Here is a 19,516-nt window from a genome sequence, read left to right on the forward strand (position 1 = left end):
AATCTTACAAACACTAAATTGCTTTCATTGTCATTTATATAGAAAAAAACATATTTTATTAATGGAATGAATATTGTGTCAGAGTGTCATTCAATTATAAATCCAAATATTGTTGTCTACTAAGCATAAGAGATACCTTCAGTTCAGAAATATACAGTTCATGCCAGTTAGTGAACTGAAGTTATTTGCATTTCTTTCCGTTTCTACAAATACTTGTACTCCCTTTTGCAGATGTACCAGTTGGAAATAATCAACTGCTCACAATCCTCAATAAGCTGATTAAGTACATTCAAGTTAAGGTACTTGCTAAACAATGCTTTGATTGTTTTTGATTTTCCTAGTATGCATACAAACATCTACATTACACAAAAAGGGGGTCTCCACCTGAAACTGTCTCTAGTGAACAATATTTTAATATGGCAGAGAATCCTCTGGTTGTCCTAAAATAAAGGTCCGCTGTCCATAAATTAATTAAATAAGCCATTACATGTACTGTCTGGAAATACATTTTAATATACTAGAGTGACCAAATCTCTCTCCAAGTGACTGTGGTTACAGTACATTTGAACACTGAACTCTCTGATATACTTTGGACCAGATCTGGACCTTATTCTTATTGCACATCACTAAGTGGCAGAAATCTCATTCCTTGAGAGGTCTTCTTTATGAAAGAATCCTTGCATAATAAAGTTGCTATGTCACCATGCACTCAGCCCCAAATGTGGGACTGAAGGAGATACAGCTGGAAAACCAGAATAAATAAACTCTGAGGCTTCTTATTCATTGGCTAACACAGATCAATAGAGCCTTATTATACTGTAAAGTGTTTTTTCAGGATATACTCATGTCTACTCTTGTGTATATTATGCAGATGTCCCTTGTGATTTGCACTGCCATGATGCACCCAATAGCTGGAAACTTTCATAACCTTATATCTTCAATGTGAGAATAACAGACTACCAGAATGATAGGTAGCATAGGGCCTGAACCAATGCCCATTTATGTGCTCATCCTGTGCATGTCTTGTCTTTGCTTTCAGTGGGCTTTGAATCTGGCACTTATGAAGCATAGAGCAGAAAAGATGAATGTACAGCTTATTTTTGAAGTCTTTACATATGTACTAGAATAAATTCTTTTGTTTTGCAGTTTATTCAGGGCAGCACCTTCAAGGAGATTCCACTGACATTTTACAGTAAGTTCACTCATTATTTCCAGATATACTTGCTGATATGTCTTTTAAAAAATAAACCCTGAAAAGGATTACATTTGCAATTAAAAATAAAGTCACCTATACAAAAATATGACAAGCCAGCAATGGACAATATCACTAAGTAAAAGGTTTATGTGGAATCCCAGAAAAATAGGACTGGAAAGGACTACAAGAGATGATCTAATCCAACCCCCTACTTGAGGCAGGGTCATCCTGGACTAAACCATACTAGACAAGTCTTTATCTATCTGGAACTTAAAATAGTCCAAGACTAGAGACTCCACAATCTCTCTAAGTAAATTGTTTAAGTGTTACACCATTTTATTACTGGGCTGCTTCTGACACTGATGAATTGTTGAAGGAAGCAGTTTAAAGATCATGGGTTAAAGTGGTAGGGGAAAAGGCTCTGTTTCAATAACAGCCAATAACAGTGTTGAGGGCAGCACAGATTCACAGAAGTTTCAGCATACCACATCAGCCTATGTGGTACTGTTCTCTCTACATTACTAGCTCTTCTGATATTACGAAGTGAGAGAGGACTCGGCACCCACCTCCTCTATGTAACTAAGGGGCTTGTGACTGAGTCAGTATCAAGAAATAGTCATTATGGATGATCCCTGTGAAGCAAAAAGACATAAAGGAGGAAATCTTATTTACCACCTCCTTGCCATTTTATTCAGGGGTTACATTTAATAACTGAATCAGAATTAGGCTTTGGAGGTCTAAGACTCTAGTTAGAAATGGAAAATGTTGTACTTTCCTTTAGACAATTCAGAATGGATAGGCTGACATTTTAAGTTCAGTTTTTTAAATGGTGTGACTCAAGGTTGGTGTTTTCTCCTCTGCCTATCGCATGTGCTCCCTCCAGAACAGAATTTCAAAATTGCATGAGTGAGTCTCTGATTATCTTTTATTTACCTTCTGTTGGCATGCAACTGGCAATGAAAGTAAATGACATACTAGTGTAGCCCAAAAATATAGCCATTACACCTAGTACATGGTTGATGCAATATAAACAATACAATCTAATATTATATTTAGTCAAATTATTTGTTAAACAGATACCACTTGTGTGACATGTATGACTACTCACTGGATTTGAAAGGCTTCATAATCTATTTCTCTAAATTATACTTTTACATCATTTACTTTGATTGTACCCAATTCTTTATAGCAGACCCAATCTGAAAGTTGGGTATCATTCAACAATAACCTTGTTTGGATGCTGTTATGTGTGTATGTGCTTCACATTCCATTGCCTATATTTTCAGAGATTAAAGTGATTGAAAGCAACGTCCAGCCAATAATCAGAAAAGAAGGTAAAAGTGGCCCCTTTTTGTTCTGAAATACATTGATGTACTAGGCTGAATGTTGGCAGAGGACAAACCCAGATTGCAGGGTTTTGCTTCAAAGCAATAATAAAAACACAACAAAAGCTGGCAATTTTTTTTTACCAAAAAGTTTTCTTAAAACTATTCTTCCCAAGTGGCCTCTTACCATCTTAATTTAATTTAAAAAATGGTATTTGTAATTATTTTGCTTTTGGAAAAAGATAACCTCCTTTTTTGGTGTTGTGTGTTTTGTTTATATCACTTCAAAATGAACTGTTCTGCACTTTATCAGGTATCAGACAGGGACCTTATAACTTGCGTTATAAATGTATAAAGTTTGTATCATGGTTATTATTCATTGTTCCTGAGAGAGCTTCATCACAATATTAGAGACATGATCTTGCTCATGATCTTGCTTGTTGTGTAGTTAATGCAGACCAGAATGTGAGTTGGTATTGTTGCATATATAGATCAATGTCATTCACCAAAGAGAAATGAAATAAGTGTACAAAATTGTGAGCATTGACTAATCACTCCTTTAGCTGCCAAAACTGGTAATCCTTCCTTTGACTACAATCCAGGGAAAGCTTTCTGATTGCCTGGGTTCTGACTCTGCCCAGTCTCACCACTGATGACTCAGGAGCAAACCCCATAAAGCCAATTTGGGCTCTTCTTGGCTTCCCAGAAACAGTAGTCTCTTTTCCAGCCCATAAAAAAACCCTTCCAAAACGCCTCTTGAGGCTAAAGAAATGTTACTTCTACCAGTTATGCCAGGAAGACCAGGACAGATCATGAAGCAATAGTAAGAAGATAATTATTCTTCCAAGTCACTTGAGATGGTGCCATTGGCTAATCTTCCTGGACAAGGCAGAAAAGTACTGCTTTATCCTTATTTTCCACATTTCTGTTATGCCAGTCTAACACAGAACTAAAGTGGATCAAAGGTGAAAAAATATAATTTAGCACTACTTAAAACTTACCATTAGTAAATGTTATCCAGTACTGAGATCAACTCTCTCTTTTTTTTATATTATTTGACATCTTCTCAATTAGAATTCAGGGAAGTCTTTACATTTAGAACAGGAGCAACTAAATATGACTTATTTTTGTTGTGGTACTAAAATGCTTACATGTGTTTGTCAGAAATACCCGGTAGGAAAATCACGAAAGTAGTTGGTGGTTCAACAGTTCGAAAAGTTATTCAAGGTAGGATTTATTATCAGAACTATACATTTTGTGACATGCCAATGTGCTCTACATTGTGGCTGAACAATGGTGGTGAATTATTTAGATCTAAAAGCAGAACAAAAACTCCTGTGCATCACTGTCTACTAAAAATATATTCATAGTTAAGTCAAAATGAAAGTTTACTATTTTCTGCTTTTGCTAAAGGGGTAATAGGAATCAGTCACCTGAAGATCAGGAGTCTCTTTCAGCCCTAACCCATCATTAAACCCTGAAAGAGCTGTTAGCAGGCTTAGCACTGCTAAGGCACATGCCCACAAGACATTTACTGCAAAGTTGACTAATTAGCTCTACAGTAAAACATCAGCTTCTGCATATGAGCTATTAGGTTGGAGTGAACTAATTAACTCTGACATAGAATAGTACTGCCAGACACAAGTACTATGCTAAGGCAGAGTTATTTACTCTGCCACAACACATGTGTAGATGCTCATGGGCATGGCTGGAGCATGAGAGTGTTTCAGTGTGGGGGCTGTGTGTTGGCTAGCCCCACACTATAGGCCGCTTATGCCCCAGCCAGCCTCTCTCCAGCACATTAAGCTGAGTCAGAGCAGCCCCAGGCTGGCAGGCTGACCCCAGGGTCCCCTTCCAGCTAGGGCTGCTCTGACCCAGCTCAAAGTGCAGTGGGCCCGAGCACAACTGCAAACAAGGCACCCAGGACAATAAACTCTGGCATGAACAGTACAATAGTTTATTCATTTGCCTTAACTGCATGTGTAGACATGCCCATAATGTTCAAAAGAGTGAAGATAATGCTCCAAAGAAGAGATTTCCCTGCTAACATCTGGGAAGGCTTCCTTTTACCTGCAGAACCTAAGGGGATGTTTTTGCCATAATGGATACAGAGTAGTTAATAAATGTTTACCATTCAGGTATAGAACAGGAAGCAGATACCCATTAGAAAAAAATAGCGCTTACTGGTTGCTAAATAGTAGGGGTGTATGAAACAGGCTGTATTCAATTTGATTTCAGATTTGGCCTGAATTGGGGACAGTGATTCGATTCGTTGATTTGGATCACTGCCCCGATTTGATTCAGCTGAATCCGAATCTGAAGATGTTATGTTGATTCAGAGAATCAGTGATTCAGCCATAGACAGTTTTAAATGTTTTTTCTATATAAGTTGAGGTACCAAGCATGGCTCATGATCACCAAGATTCTGGGCAGACAGAGCGTTCCACGGGAGTGCAAGGGTGTCCCCAGTGCGCTCGGCAGTGGACCCAGAAATAGACCAAAAGTACTTCCGGACTACTTCCAGGTCTACTGCCAAGAGCACGGGGGAGCCCTCTGCACCCCCTCTCAGCTTGACAATTGGCCACAGGGGGACTTCAGGTGCCCTTCCAGATCCAGGAGACACCAGTCACTGAGCCTGGGGGGGGCGGAGTGTGCTCCCCTGTGTGCTCCCCAGCAGACCCAGAAGTGGACCAGAAGTGCTTCTAGTCCACTTCTGGGCCCACTTCCAAGTGCACTGGGGACCCCCTCCCCATGCTCCCTTGTGACTGTCCATCCACCCCAGCATGTCAGCTTTCACAAGCTGCCTGGTACCTTGAGGGATGTAGAAAAAACATTTAAAGCTGTGTCTATGTTCGAATCATCGAATCTTTCTGAATCTCTCCAAATTGATTCGGAGGGTTGCAATTCAATTTAGAGAGATTAAAGGGTCTCCTGATTCGATTCAGATTTGGAGATTTGGCCGCCAGAAATGGCTGTATCTCTGCTAGATCGAATCAGTAATTGAAGCTTTGCACAGCCCTACTAAATAGTATATAAGAGAAAATGCAGGATTGCATAGTTACTCCTATGAATTAATTCTTAGTGTTATTTCCACATATAAATCTACACCACTATTATAATAATTTAAATAAAATGATAAATTCTAGGGAGTGGAGAGGTTAATGCCATTCTCATCTCAACTCTTTTGAGAATAATACATATTTCCATGTACTGTTTACATCCAGACATATTTGTAACAGGTTGATTTTTTTTTCAAATAATATTTTATAGAGCCAACATTCACCGGAATTGAACAACCAGAAATCCAGGTGATCAGGGGAGGAGAGACAATAACTAAAGTAATTCATGGAGGTGATTACATTTTCATTGCCTAGAGTATACTAGCTAGAAATCTTCAGAAAGCTTTACAATTCCAATTTAGGTTTTAATCCAATGAGGAAGGGCCATCTGGTTTGGTTTGGTTTGGTTTGGTTTGGTTTGGTTTGGGGGGGAGGGGGGAATTTCTTTTTTTGAGATTGAGATATTCCATTTGATTTTAGCATATGATTTAGGAAACATCTATTCCTATGTTCACTAACTATTCCCTAGCCATGTCCCATAATTGTATCCAGTGAAATAGGTTTAGCACTTCACATGCTGGCATGCCATCTGTTTCTGTTACAGTTCTTTAATAACTGTTAGTTTGCAAGCTAAAGCATGGTAGACAGTTATATACAGAAAGACAGAGTGCTTGGACAGAGAGACCAGAATTTTCTCCCACTGCTCTGGGAGTTTATACCAAAGATGGACCTCAACCAAAAATGTATATGTGATCATTCCTGTATTTTGGTGAAAGCTTAGCTGTTGTTTTGGATCCAAGAATAGAGGTAGACTATGTAGAACTGTTCTTACTATTAATTTTGTATCATGAAAACGCCAACAGCTAGGTGTGTACAAACAGTTCCTTCCCAGAAGAGTTTAAAATTTAAATCAACAAGACTAAGCAAAGGGTAGATGAGGAAACAGAGGCACAAAGAGGTCAAAGGACTTTCTTAGATCATGCAACAGTATGTTGGCAGAGCCAGAAATTAAAACTAGATTTCCAAAGTCCCAAGGCCATGAACTATCCTCACGTATTTGCTAATAAGAAAGGGGGGATCTTCAATATGATGTGCTTCACTTGTTAGTTACCTTTTTTATTAATGTTTTTAATTTGGAAAATCTCTTTAGAGCCAATTATAAAAAAATATACAAAGATCATTGAGGGACGACCTGTAGAGGTGACTGAAAAAGAGGTGACAGAAGAAAGAATTATTCAAGGTAAACTGTCAGACTGTGTCAGATACAGTGTATGAATGAAGATTGTTCAAGTCTCCACTTAAGTCTCATTTGGGCTTGTATACCCTTTACAGGAAGGCAAATTTAAGTCCTTAACACTGGTCATCTGAAGGGTTAATGTTTTACAAACATTTAACTAATTATGCCAGGTTACAGATTTTATTTTCTTTTAAGGATTTTTTCCCTCAAGCTAAAAAGACCCATGTGGGGGGAAATGTAAAAACTCCCTTTTCTGGTATGCAAAAGATAAATTGTCAAAATTTGTTCTGAAATAAAATTTGAAAAGTGTCAACATCTCCTAAACAAAATCAGAAAAAGTTAAGAATGTTAGTAAGTAATGTCATAAAGTTTAACACAAATTAAGAGTGAAAGCATTCAATGATCCAAAGCAGTCCAGTGACCTAGGCTCTTAGGGCATATCTAATCTGGAACCACTCTAATTAAAGTGCCCAGGGCATACATGTGAATCAGTGTCCCTGTGCTGAAAAATGGTGGTGGGGACACTTTAACTAAATCTTATTAGGGACATTGATACATATGACACTGGAGTCTGCTGGAGTGTGGTAATTACTGCGATTAATTGAGTCTGCTCCGTGCTGTAATTACAGCGTGTCAGAGCAGCCTCACTGCACATGTATAAGCTCCCCATGCTCTTTAGTTAATGCACATCAAGATGGGCTGATGTGTGTTTTCCTAGCACCTTGCAATGGAGGTATTAGATTTAATGCACGTTAACTAAAGCACATGAATGCACATGTAGATACACCCACTAGCACCATTATTGGAATGGGATTTTGGCACTTAGTATCATAAGTCTTATTGAAAGTCCAAACTCACTTAGGACTCTTGAAAATTACACTTCTTGTTTTACTTGATTATAGCTTTGTCTCAATTTTTGTCCTAAAGGTTTCTGAATATAGGTGCATATTGATTTAAAGGACTGATCCTGCGAAGTAGAGCTAGTCAGTTGTAACAGTGCTAACACCATCCAGAGGGTATACACCATTTTGTGGTTTCTCAAATGACAAGGTCCTCATCCTGAAATTCTTTCTTTAGTGAATAGTCCAGTTAAGAATTACTGTATTGGGCCATTTAGTGTATTATCAATAAATAATAGCACCTATACTATTCTCATACAGAAATAGTATCTATATTGAAATGACATATGGAATTTCAGATCTTTGGTCCTGATAAATAAGGAAATGTCTAACCTTGAGCATGTGTGCCTTCCCATTGACTTCACTGGACTACACTTATATCTTGCTAATTGGCATCTTCTCCTGTATCTGAAAGCTGTATTTCAGAATCATGTTTCATTACAATTTTTTAACATAAGGGTGCTGTTGAAAAAACATACTAAGCATTTCATAGGAGCAACACGTTAACATACACTACTTTGTTACAGGCCCTGTAATTACCCAAATTACTACAGGCGGTGGATCTGATACCGATGAAAACTTGAAGAGATTACTTGAAGAAGGTTAGTATCTTTCTAGCAAAGAGAAACATAGGTTCAGTGAGACCTATTCAAGTAGTCAGTCCCTGAATACCATAAAGTTTATGATTTTAACAAAAGAGCATACAAAAGGAGGGCTTCTGCAAAAAATACAGATACGGGGATCAAACGCTTCCAGACTGAGGACTGTTCAGATCTGGTTTGGCCCATTATAATTAAATGGACTTTGCACCGTAAGTTGAGAATTGCTTATCTCTAATATGCATAAAAATGTGCTTGGCATGCAATGCAATTTAGGTGTTTTGTATGGCACTTATCATTGTAATAGATGGATTTTGTTATGAGTTTGATCATTAATGCACTGTAACAGAATTGTCAGCATTGTATATAAATCAATTTTATGCCATGAACATGTATCCTATCAGAGGTTACCAAGGTGACAAAATTCATTGAAGGTGATGGTCATTTACTTGAAGACGAAGAAATCAAAAGACTTCTACAGGGAGGTTAGTGAGTGTATGACAACTAACCTCTTTGTAACAGGTTATGGAAATTGAAACTTCTCTCAGATATATTGATCTCTAAACATTTTAAAGACTGATCTAATTTGATGTTAAAGCTATAGAAGGCAAAAAAAGAAAAAGTCATCCTGAGAGATAAAATGCCAAAGTTTAAACAATTACTTACAATATGGTCTTGATCATGAACATATCAACAAAAATTTGTCTTTTTTCAGTCTTTAAAAGGTTACGTAATTCAAACCAAGGGGAGCAATGAAGATTTATTCCATTATCTGTGGTACTTTTTCCAGCAAATTTTCAATTCTGAGAAACACTTATATAGTGCAAAGTATTTCATTAGGCTAAATTCAATATATTTTGCAGTTCTCCAGAAATGAATATTCATTGCTCTCAAGTTAACAAACAAAGGCATGTTTAGCATCGCTCTTTAAATACTTACAGGTAATGTGGATCAAAGCATTAACGTTAATTCTCTTTGAATACAGTATTCCAAGGAATGGTTTTCTCTCTTTCTGTCTCTTAAGTCTAACTGTTTTGTCAATAAATAACCAGTAGATTTAGAAAAAAAAGAAGTAGAAAATTTGTGCAAATGAACCTAATCTTTATCTAAAGATACGGAATGTCTTCTGCTTGTTGCATAGATTAGAACTGCCTATAACAGCAAGATGAAAGACAAAAAGAATTCAAGCATTCTAGTAGAACCTAATATAAACCTGAATCATAAAATCCAAATAATACTTGGATGTTTCTCTTGGCACATGGTAGAATCTCTGATTTAGATTAGCCAGGTCTGTTTTTTTATGGTTTTCACTTTTTCCTAAGTGACACATTTAGAAGTAAGTCATAGCCAACCACATATTCACTGACCAAATTCTGCTGCACTCGCAGACAAAATGCAATAGGGGATAGATTACAGCTTCTCATAAATAATGATTTTGTAAAGGCTGCAGGATTCAGCTTATAGCTTCTTTATAAAATAAAGCCATCAGAGTTGATGTTGACTGGTCCACTTTAACCTAACTGAAAATCTCAGAGCACAGGTCATGAAAAAGGAATGACAATTGTGTCCATAACTGTGGTACCTCTAGCTCAGGATGTAAGGTGCCATGACTAGGGCAGTGTGGGGGAATTCCCACCATTGGTGTATATGGTATGCATGCTCTAAAGGTAGAGTTTCCACAGCTGCGTCGCTCAAACTTTTTACCAGCACTAGATTCTGTTGAAACTATTTTAAAATAAAAAATTACCAGAAGCATTGGAGAAAAATATAAAAGTGCTAGAATAAAATTCACTGGTTTCAGTCAGGTCACAAAAATAAGGAAAGCAGGATTTGTTCAAATGGGTCCAAATTCTGCTTGTGTGAATTAGTGGATTCTGATCTTGGCATGAACTAATATGATTCTGATCTTTGCAGAATCTAGCATTTCTCTAAATGTTCAGTTGAATCCAATTGATTTATAATGATAGAATTTGCAGTTGATTTATAGAAAAATGATACATTATTTTTATTAAATTGGGAAATACAACACAGTATCTTGAATTCTTTTCTTCTCCTTGCTATTGTAAGGTGGTTAGTAGAAGCATCTTGCTTTACAGAATGAATCAGATAAGTAGATATCTTTCTATGGATTGTTTCTTTTCATTAGTCTTCTCTACTTTGCCATTATTTATCTAGGCCTCTATCTTTGGCTGTCACCCCAACACCTTAAGAGTACCTGTAGTCAAAAGGAGCAGATATACATGCTGCATTATGACTGCTATAATAAGGATAGTGATCCCTCTCCACTCCCTCTGACTGCATCAATTCTGCTTTGCAGTGGAAAATTTTCTTAAGGACTTAACAATGAGTCCAGTTACAAATATATGTATTTCCCATTTTTTAAAGCAACAGGACAGTCTCAAATGGGCTGTAATTCATACAAAATTCACAGTGCCAGTAGCTACAATTGGCAGTCTTTGCTGAAACCAAGCCCTAACTCAAGATGCAATAAATGGCTTGCAGACCTAGAGAAAGTGAATTCTCTGTGTCAAGGCTGCAAAACTTGCCAGGGCCAGATGACACAACTTGGCATCCTGTTCACCACAACACTCCTGGACTAAATGTTTCAAGTTGGGGACCCTTGAACATGGAAAAATGCAATCCCAGATTTAACTCATTTGTTTTTAATGCTTATCATAGCTGGAACAGAGTACACCAAGGTTACTAAAGTAATTGAGGGAGAACCACAGATTATCGAGAGAGAAATCAAGACAGTTCATCTGGAAGGTTAGTTTATCTCAAAATTCAATGGCACTGAGATTTTCTTCATCTCCAGTGATCATTTCAGGTGGGGTTTTATAGCATCCATGACAGAAGATATTTAGTTCCCCATCTGCATTTTGACAGGAAGACTTCTGTCCTTTTAAAAAAGGATATGTTCATCCACACGTAGAAGAGAATAATGTCAAAGCTTATTTTGACGATCAAAAATTAAATACATTATTTATCACATGTAGTATGCAAGTTTAAAATGTCTATCGGCAAGTTTAGGTGGCATTGCTGAGAGAATGTTCATAATAAGAACTACCTGTTAAGTAAGTAGCACAACGAGGAGACCACGTAAGTTTTCTGTGATTTTGGTTTATTTCATTTTTTTTTACTGTTGATTCATTATACCTGATATTCTCAGTGTGGGGTACACAACCCCTGGGAAATCATAAGCAGGTGGCAGCAGGTTTGTATCAGTCAGCTCTTCTCATCTTGCTAATTGGGAAGGAAGCGGCAGTAGGATGCCAATATGGAAAACATTGAGACCTACTGAGGTAGGCAGTGAAATTCTTGGAAGCCAGATTTATTCCAGGGTTTTGACTGGGATGAGTTTTACTCTTTCTAGTTACTTTTCTCACAGTATCTACTGCAATTAAAAATCAAAGTAGTGGGTTTTTTTGAGGGGAGGGATGGGGGCAGGGGGTAATTCGAACAATTCAAGGTAATTTACCAAACTCTGTTTATTCCTTTGCTGATCAATTTCCAATAAATCCAAAACTGCTTGTGAATGAAGTTTTCTCTAGTCTATTTTCAATACCAAGAAATTTGATTTGTTGCAAATAGGCTTTTTTGTTATGTTAACTAAATTGATTGTATAAATGTCAGAAACATCATTTAAGACATATTTATAGTATTCCAGGTTTGACATTTCTCCCCGCCACTGCATGCCCTGTGTAGCCCCAGACCTCTGCTTCCTGTGGAGCCAGGTCATGTGGCAGGGACCAGCACTGCCCTGTCATGCAACCTGGCTCTACAGGGACCAGAGATCTGCACCAGGGTCTCCTTGCTGCCACTGCCGCTGCCAGCCCCATACAACCCCACATCACCGGAGCGGGCAGCTGTGGCGAGCAAACCCCTGGTATGGATCTCTGCTCCCTGAGGAATCGAGTCATACAGCAGGGACCAGCAGATTTGCTCGCTGCTCTGCGCTGCTTCCCTGCCCCGCAACCCGGTATGACAGGGATCAGAGATCTTCATAGGGGCCTCCTTGCCTGCATGGAGGGCAGCAGCCCTCTCCCACCCCCAGATGAGCCACCCACCGTCCCGTCGTGCTCCCCCCTGGGGCCCTGCAGCCTCCAGCCTCAAGCCCCACTTGGCTGGGTAGGTAAGGCTGTGCAAAGCTTCCCTTGCAGCCTGTTCGAAACAGATTTGGAGGAGATTCAGCCGAAATGAAATTGGACAGTGATCCAAATCACTGAAATGAAATGCTGTCCTCTGAAACGGCCGAAACTAAAACTGAATTGAAACAGTCATTTCGCACAGCCCTATTTGACATGATGTACCAGGACTTTGTGTACATAGCATGTATAATTCATCTGTATATAAGGCACGTATATATGATTGTTTTACTAAAAATTAACTCAAGAGCTATTCCTGTACAAGAAAGATGGGAGCATGTGCCTACATATAAATTCAATGATGAATAGAAAGGTGATGCAAGGAATTCTGATCTTATACGGGTGAGGGATGCTCAGTAGTAACATACCTGAAAACAGCTCTAACTCCATTTCATGGGAAGCTGAACAATCTCAGCTGAGAGGTCATGTCTGTAAAAGGAAGCTGCATTAGCATGGTGAGAATTGCATGTTCAAGTGCACTCATTTTTTGCCTCACTTGAAAAAAGTAGGACTTGGAGGATTTCTACAGTGCTGTGTAGACAACCAACACCTAACCTTAGGTGTGATCTTGTGGAAACAGAAGTGGGGGGGGCTGTATGTAAACATTTATGAAGCTTGCTGTTCACTGTGAAAAGACTTGCAAGATCAAAATATGAAAGTAAACAAAGGAAAACAGAAAGCTAGTTAGTGGTAGGTGTTAGTAAACACAGCTCTTATCTGGAATGGATTTTTAAGGCAAAATTTGCTTAGTTAATCTTGTCTTGGATATTTTGTTCTTCCTTAAATGTCCAGTGTAGTCCTATTAACATTAATGGATATAAGGAAGATTGAAATATAGGAAACACATTTCTCTAAGCATGCCAAATGAAGTTTGTCCCCCATTTCCCCAACTTCCAAATGTTTGACAGTTCACTGCTCTGTATCACAGAATGGGGGTGGTCACCCACCTTAGAAAATACTTTGTAATTTATATATATAAGTTCCAATATTTATATATATGTGTATTCTGGAACACAGTCATGTCTCTCTTATGAAAGACAGCTCTTCTATATTTATTGTATCATTATTCTAAACCACACTCCTGAAAGAAGGGAATTCCGGGAATGAAAACGTATATCCTGTAGAATGGGGCCCTAACATCACATTGCTGTAATTCATCTTTCCCAATGTATAATATGTGACTGTATAAGAGTTGGAACTGGCATCTCAGTGATGGTTCAGCTTCAAGAATGACAACTAGACCTTACATTTCTCTTCTGAATTCAGTAAATTATCAATTTGCTATCTTTCTTGGAAAATAAAGTCCATGAAGTACACAGTCCATTGTGATCCAGGTTAAGGATTGTTCTTTATTTTTTAAAACAAAAATTTTAAGGCAAAATTATTGTTCTTTGTTATGGTATATAGAATAAATGAAATCAAAATGCTTTGTAATTGTTTATTTGAGCATAAGCTTTTACATTTTAGGTCATCAAAGTCAGCAAGGTAATTTAAGGTAATCCTGAATGTATTAAGAGCTACCAAAATGCTGACTTTTTCAAGTTAGCTATGAATTTCAAATATGTTTATTAATTCAAATGCTTGTACAAATACCTTCTGATTGGATTATTTCATTTATAGAAACACCAGTAAGGAGAGTATCAGGCACCAGAAGGACACAAGGTACAGAAAAGCAAACACTGAATCATTTTAATGTTTGTCAAATACTTTTCCTCATCATGTCTTTAAAAAAATAATCATTCTTGAATACATACCAGTGGAAAGAACATTAACCATTCTTTCTATATGGTAATGTTAATATAAAGTGTTATAGAATTTTTTTTTAACAACACATGAAAAGCAACTCCTAAATATTATATACTGTATTTAAACACCATTATATATTGTATTTATTGAGGACAGGGAATTAAAGGATAGTTCCACTCTGAATGTTAATTCAGTAATAACAGCATTGCTGGTGTTCACTGTTTCTCACTATTAACATGCTAGTTCTGATTAGTTGATAGGTAAAAAGATATTTATATTTTCCCAAATGTCAGTTCTTTCCACTGACCAGGATCTGAAAAGCAAGAAAAATTATCTCATATATCTGTATCAGTAGTAGATATATCAAAATAGTGAGGGAATAACTGTTTTGCAAATCCCACTGTTTTCCAATGAGAACTCCAGTAGGCTTATGCAATATGATTATCCTTAACTGGGGTAACTAATATATTAGTGTATCACTTGGATTGCATCCGGTTTGAAATACTATGACATTTATAATCAGTGCGAACTTGGCTGAAATAAGTTATAAAAACTGTAAGTGTTTCAGGATTCTACAGAATCAGGATCAGACTTCAAATATTTCTAGAGCTGGAGGTATTTGAATCCAGGGTTTTATAAAATCAAGAGAGATCTGTGAAATCCAAAGCTAAATCCAGACAAACTCATTTCCATCAGAGCAAGACATGTTTTAGACCAGGTCAACAGTCTTATACCTAAATATTATTGACTATCACAATATTGTAAATTAATTTTTCCTATTTTAAGCAGGGGGATCAACGAGGAGGAGAACAAGGCTAGTTCGCCCTTAGAAGCTTTCCAAGACACAGTCCACAAAACTACACATGAAGAGCCTGATATACGAGAGGAAGCGAAGTTGTTTAACAAAAAAGCAAAACACAAAGAAACAATGTCATTTTCTAATCTAGTATAAACTGAATCATGAGCCCATGTAAAGGGCTTGCCTCACTACTGGGCATAGCACCCACTGACGTAAGTAGTCTATTAAATTGAATGACGCTACTCTTGGTGGTCAGCATTATAAAGGATGAAAACCTAGTTTCACTGAAGTTAACATGGAAATTTATCTCATGCTTGGCAGTAATTGTTTGCAAGAGTGGGCCCAAAATGAGCAGGGAACAACTCAGAATGTAATTTTTTATTATTTCTTATAAAAGGGAAATATTAATGTAATTAGATCATTTCTAGGAATATACAGTTTAGGTGATTTTTAGAATGCTAATAATGTGGGGAAATGTAAGATATGTAAGCCTAGCACTTTGGGTTCAGTAATATCATATGCATTTTGATATGTCAACTTTTGTCATGTTTTGAATGTTATAATAACACCAACAACATTACCTTTTCTAAATTAACATTTATACCATATACTAAATGTATCTTTTTGTTCTGCATCACATATCCAAATGTTTCCTGATAATCTGGCTGGCAGAGGTATGCAAAATAATTTCAAAAATTACAAATGAGCTTCCTAAAATGTATCTGGAGTTTTGCTGATTAAATTTTAAATCTATTTATATATTAAAAAAAATTCTTGCTATTGGAATCTTCTACCAAACATATAGCTTAAGATCAATAAAAATGTTATCCCTTTAACAAAGTTGTGTCCATTAATTTTTAAAGTATAAGGGATACAAAAAATGAATGCAAAGAATTACCTCTGCATAGAAACAGGTATTATAAAAATTGGGGTTTGGTAAAAAAGCTTTCATATCAAAACACGCTTTGCTAATGTTTGGTACTAATGTGGTTTTATATGTAAATTATGTCATTTTTATAACTCTGGTTTTGTAAGTCATTTGCCTTTTGTAAGTTTTTTATCAAATGTCAGAAAGCCAAAATTTTGGGTAAGAAAATCCTTTTCTTCAAAGTGCCTTAATTCTGCAGAACCAAGGTTTCAAAGGAAATATTGGGCATGCTTTTATACTTCTGTTTTGAAACAAATACTCATTAAAGAAATTGGGCTGAATTGTGTTTCTCTTAATTTCTTCAACAAACCTTTCATGATAAGACTTAAAATATTTCTTTATGATTCTATGATAATCTTAAAGCAACTACATGCCTTCAGGGAAGGAAACACATATTTCTATTGCTGCGTTAGTATCCATAGTCTATTCTAAACTTGGTGTGTAGGACTTTAATTGCACCACTCTCCTGAGCAATATGTTCAAAGCATCTTGAAGTCAGTTAAAATTCTCCAGCTGACCAGCTTTGTATCAAATCCTAAAACAGTCCATATATATCTTTTGTCAACCTAGTAATGATCACTGATGACAGGCAGGTTTTTACACATATGATAAGTCATTTGGTCTTCCTGAATTGATTCAGTTTTGTCATGGAGGATGTAACATTCTGGCTAAGTACAGACGGTCAAAAAGCTTGAGGCTGAATTGATTTAGCCTTTGCAGGTTAATCTAAACTGCACAGATTAAATTGAAACAGAAGTGAATGGACCTTTGAAAGAAGTAACAAGGATATCACTGGCAAATGACACCAGTATAAACTATTATGATGTAACTGCTGTGTCTGTATGTGCCTGCTGTGATACAAGTATAGCAAAACTGTTGCAACCTTAACTGTGTTTCATTCATGATTTAAGTTTTACCAATTTAGCTAACTTGAATCTCTACAGGATCATGCAAACACAACAGTTACATCATAATAACTGATGCCACTCCTGAATCTGTTAATTTAGATGAATTAAGGCATGCAATGACCACATGAGATAGGTAAGCTCTGTTCTAGGCATGGAGATATCAAATGTCAGTATTTACCAGGGTGAGAGCCAGAATATTGGCCCCAATGTCCATTTTTAGCTTCCTAAATAAAAAAGAACCCTGATTTCTTCAGGAATAGTAAAGTTACCATTCTTACTGATGTCATTAGATATTTAGGTAACAGTCCAGCCAAGATATTTAGGTACCAGTACCCATAAAGAGTTCTTTTGAATCCCATGTATTTGTGTGTATCCACAGAGGTTTCCCTTCATGCATCAATTTGCAGGGTCACTGTCTTGCAGGGGCACATCTGGGGGTATTCAGTGGTACAGTTGCACCCTGTCTTCTTTGATTTCTGCTCCACCCAAACTTTTAAATCAACTACTTGGGAGGGGTAGTGGCATTTCTATTCAGGCAGCACTGAGTCAACTGACTGCATGTCTCATTATAATCTACCTGTTTCCTGCTAATGTCTCTTCATTAGGGCTTAACAAACTATTTTTTAAAATTGCAATTCATTGTAAGATTTAAAAAAATTGTTGCAATTAATTGCAATTTTGATCACACAGTTAAACAAGTCAGCATCCTCCTCCCCCTCACCCAACAGCTCGGAGCTTGTGCACCCTACAGATCCTCCCCACCACCACTAATGGCACACAGCCCCACCCCAATCCCAGCCTGCCTTGTGCCCACTTTGAATTCAAGCTGGCCAGAGCAGACCAGGCAGAACCCATTTGAACAGTCCTGAACCCAGTCACCCTGTGCCTGCTCCAGACTCACCCACCCATGCTGAGCAGCAGTGTCAGTAGCTGGGCAGAAGTTTTTGCTTGGCACGAGGGAAAGGCTGCCTCTCCCCTTTACCACTGCTGGTCCCTTCCTGGTGCAGCTGCTTGAAGCCTGCACCTGGCTACCCTGTGGCCCCTCTGCACTGCCACTGCTGCCCTGCTGGAGGCAGCAATGACAGTGGCAGAGAGGAGCCTCAAAGTAGCCCAGGCTTGGGCTCCAAGTGGCTGCAGCAACAAGGGCCTGGCAGCGGTAAGAGGGAGGGGCCATTTTTCCCCTGTGCTGAGAAGCAGCTTCTGCCTGGCTGCTGCCACTGCTGCTGCTCAATGGTCAGGCAGTCTACTTCAGGCACAGAGTGGGTCGGGGTCAGGGCTGTGTGCACGAGTTCTGGCTGGTCCAGAGCTGGTCTGCTCTGCCAGGCTGAGTTCAAAGCAGGTGTGGGGCAGGCTGGGGTCAGGGCTCTGCACATGGGTCCCCACCAGTATCACAGAGTTAAGGCCAGTGGCAGCATGGTGTTTGCAATAAATGTTCATTAAAAAATTAATGCGTTAATTTGTTTTTGCGTTAATCATGTAAACTAACTGCGATTAACTGACAGCCCTACTCTTCATTCCACAGGTGTTAATGACCCACTCCTTTTTAATGGTCTTGATACTCCACTATTCAATTTATCCTTTTTTCTGCAATTTTGCTCTGTTAATCATTCCTATTAGTGTCTCTCTTCTATTTCACAGCCATGAAATTGAATAGTTATATAAGAACCTTAACTAACGTACTAATATTATAGTAATATTCACTCAGGTTTAGAAATGACTGATGGTGAAGGGTCCATTTTGGAGGCACTGCCAAGGCACCAAGAAAACTAGATTTTGGTTTACAAATTTGAATAACAATATTTTTTGATGATTTTGACTATTTTGTCTAGTTTCTCATGTGTTTTTAAACTTAATATTTAATCTAGCAAATTAGTTACATTCCAATAAAATTTGATTTGTTTTTGTTTTGAACGTAAACTAAATAGTATAGTACTAGGGCCCTAGCATATTAGTAATGCTTCTAGTTTCTCTTTAACTGGCTAAAAAATTGTTGTGTATTTGGTGATTCACCATGCCATCTGCACCCCTCTTTTTGAAATTTTAGGTCCACCCATGCTGTCTTGTGCAGTTATTTCCAGACACCCTTGTTTGTAATGGCTAGTAGAACTGACTCATGCACATGATTCCATAAGAAAATTACAACAGGAAAGAAAAAGACCTGCCTTCTGTCCCCTCTGCTCGGATCACTAGTGCTTAAATCAATAGTCCCTATTGACTCAAAATGTTTCTTCTTCAGATTGTGTTTAATTCATTTTTTCACACCAGGAAATCTTAATGAAGTAGAAGGAAAACAATTTTTCAAGCTTTTTTGTTGCATCAAGGATTTTTGTTGCAAAAGATATCACTTTTTTATTAAAAAAATATTGTTATATCATTTTAAAGGAGTTAAATGTAGAGTTCAGGTTATGGTTTGTATGGGATGGTTTAAGTAGGGATGATCCTGCCTCAGGTAGGACTAGATGACCTCTGGAGGTCTCTTCCATCACTATTTCTCTATGATTCTATGAAATATTAATTAAATTATGCATAGACCTTCAACTCTACCTCAGCAGAAAAGTAAATATGACAGATTCTAAATAAGGAAGAAAAGAATGACTTCTTAAGGCACAGAGAGTCACAAAAACATGTCAGGCTAAGATACCAAGGACCCAGTTCAGTAATGATGCAAAATCAGTG

General features: G+C 37.6%; 1 protein-coding gene across 11 annotated transcripts in view; it reads left to right on the top strand.

Moving 5' to 3' along the window:
• Positions 1–16,213, top strand: part of POSTN (periostin) — a 47,677-nt gene extending 31,464 nt beyond the window's left edge. The window contains exons 15-25 of one of the 11 annotated variants that reach the window (XM_025209791.1): positions 232–299; positions 1,147–1,192; positions 2,482–2,529; positions 3,685–3,747; positions 5,791–5,871; positions 6,730–6,819; positions 8,243–8,317; positions 8,719–8,799; positions 10,994–11,080; positions 14,080–14,121; positions 14,995–16,213. In XM_025209791.1, the coding sequence (XP_025065576.1) occupies positions 232–299; positions 1,147–1,192; positions 2,482–2,529; positions 3,685–3,747; positions 5,791–5,871; positions 6,730–6,819; positions 8,243–8,317; positions 8,719–8,799; positions 10,994–11,080; positions 14,080–14,121; positions 14,995–15,035 (722 nt within the window). In that variant the 3' untranslated portion in view covers positions 15,036–16,213. Of the gene's footprint in view, positions 1–231; positions 300–1,146; positions 1,193–2,481; positions 2,530–3,684; positions 3,748–5,790; positions 5,872–6,729; positions 6,820–8,242; positions 8,318–8,718; positions 8,800–10,993; positions 11,081–14,079; positions 14,122–14,991 lie in introns of all 11 variants that reach the window. The other 10 variants (XM_006028374.2, XM_006028375.2, XM_025209792.1 and 7 more) reach the window with 10 other exon arrangements.
• Positions 16,214–19,516: the final 3,303 nt, after the last annotated feature.

Source organism: Alligator sinensis, unplaced genomic scaffold (assembly GCF_000455745.1).
Source record: "Alligator sinensis unplaced genomic scaffold, ASM45574v1 scaffold413_1, whole genome shotgun sequence".
NCBI classification, from domain to species: domain Eukaryota; kingdom Metazoa; phylum Chordata; order Crocodylia; family Alligatoridae; genus Alligator; species Alligator sinensis.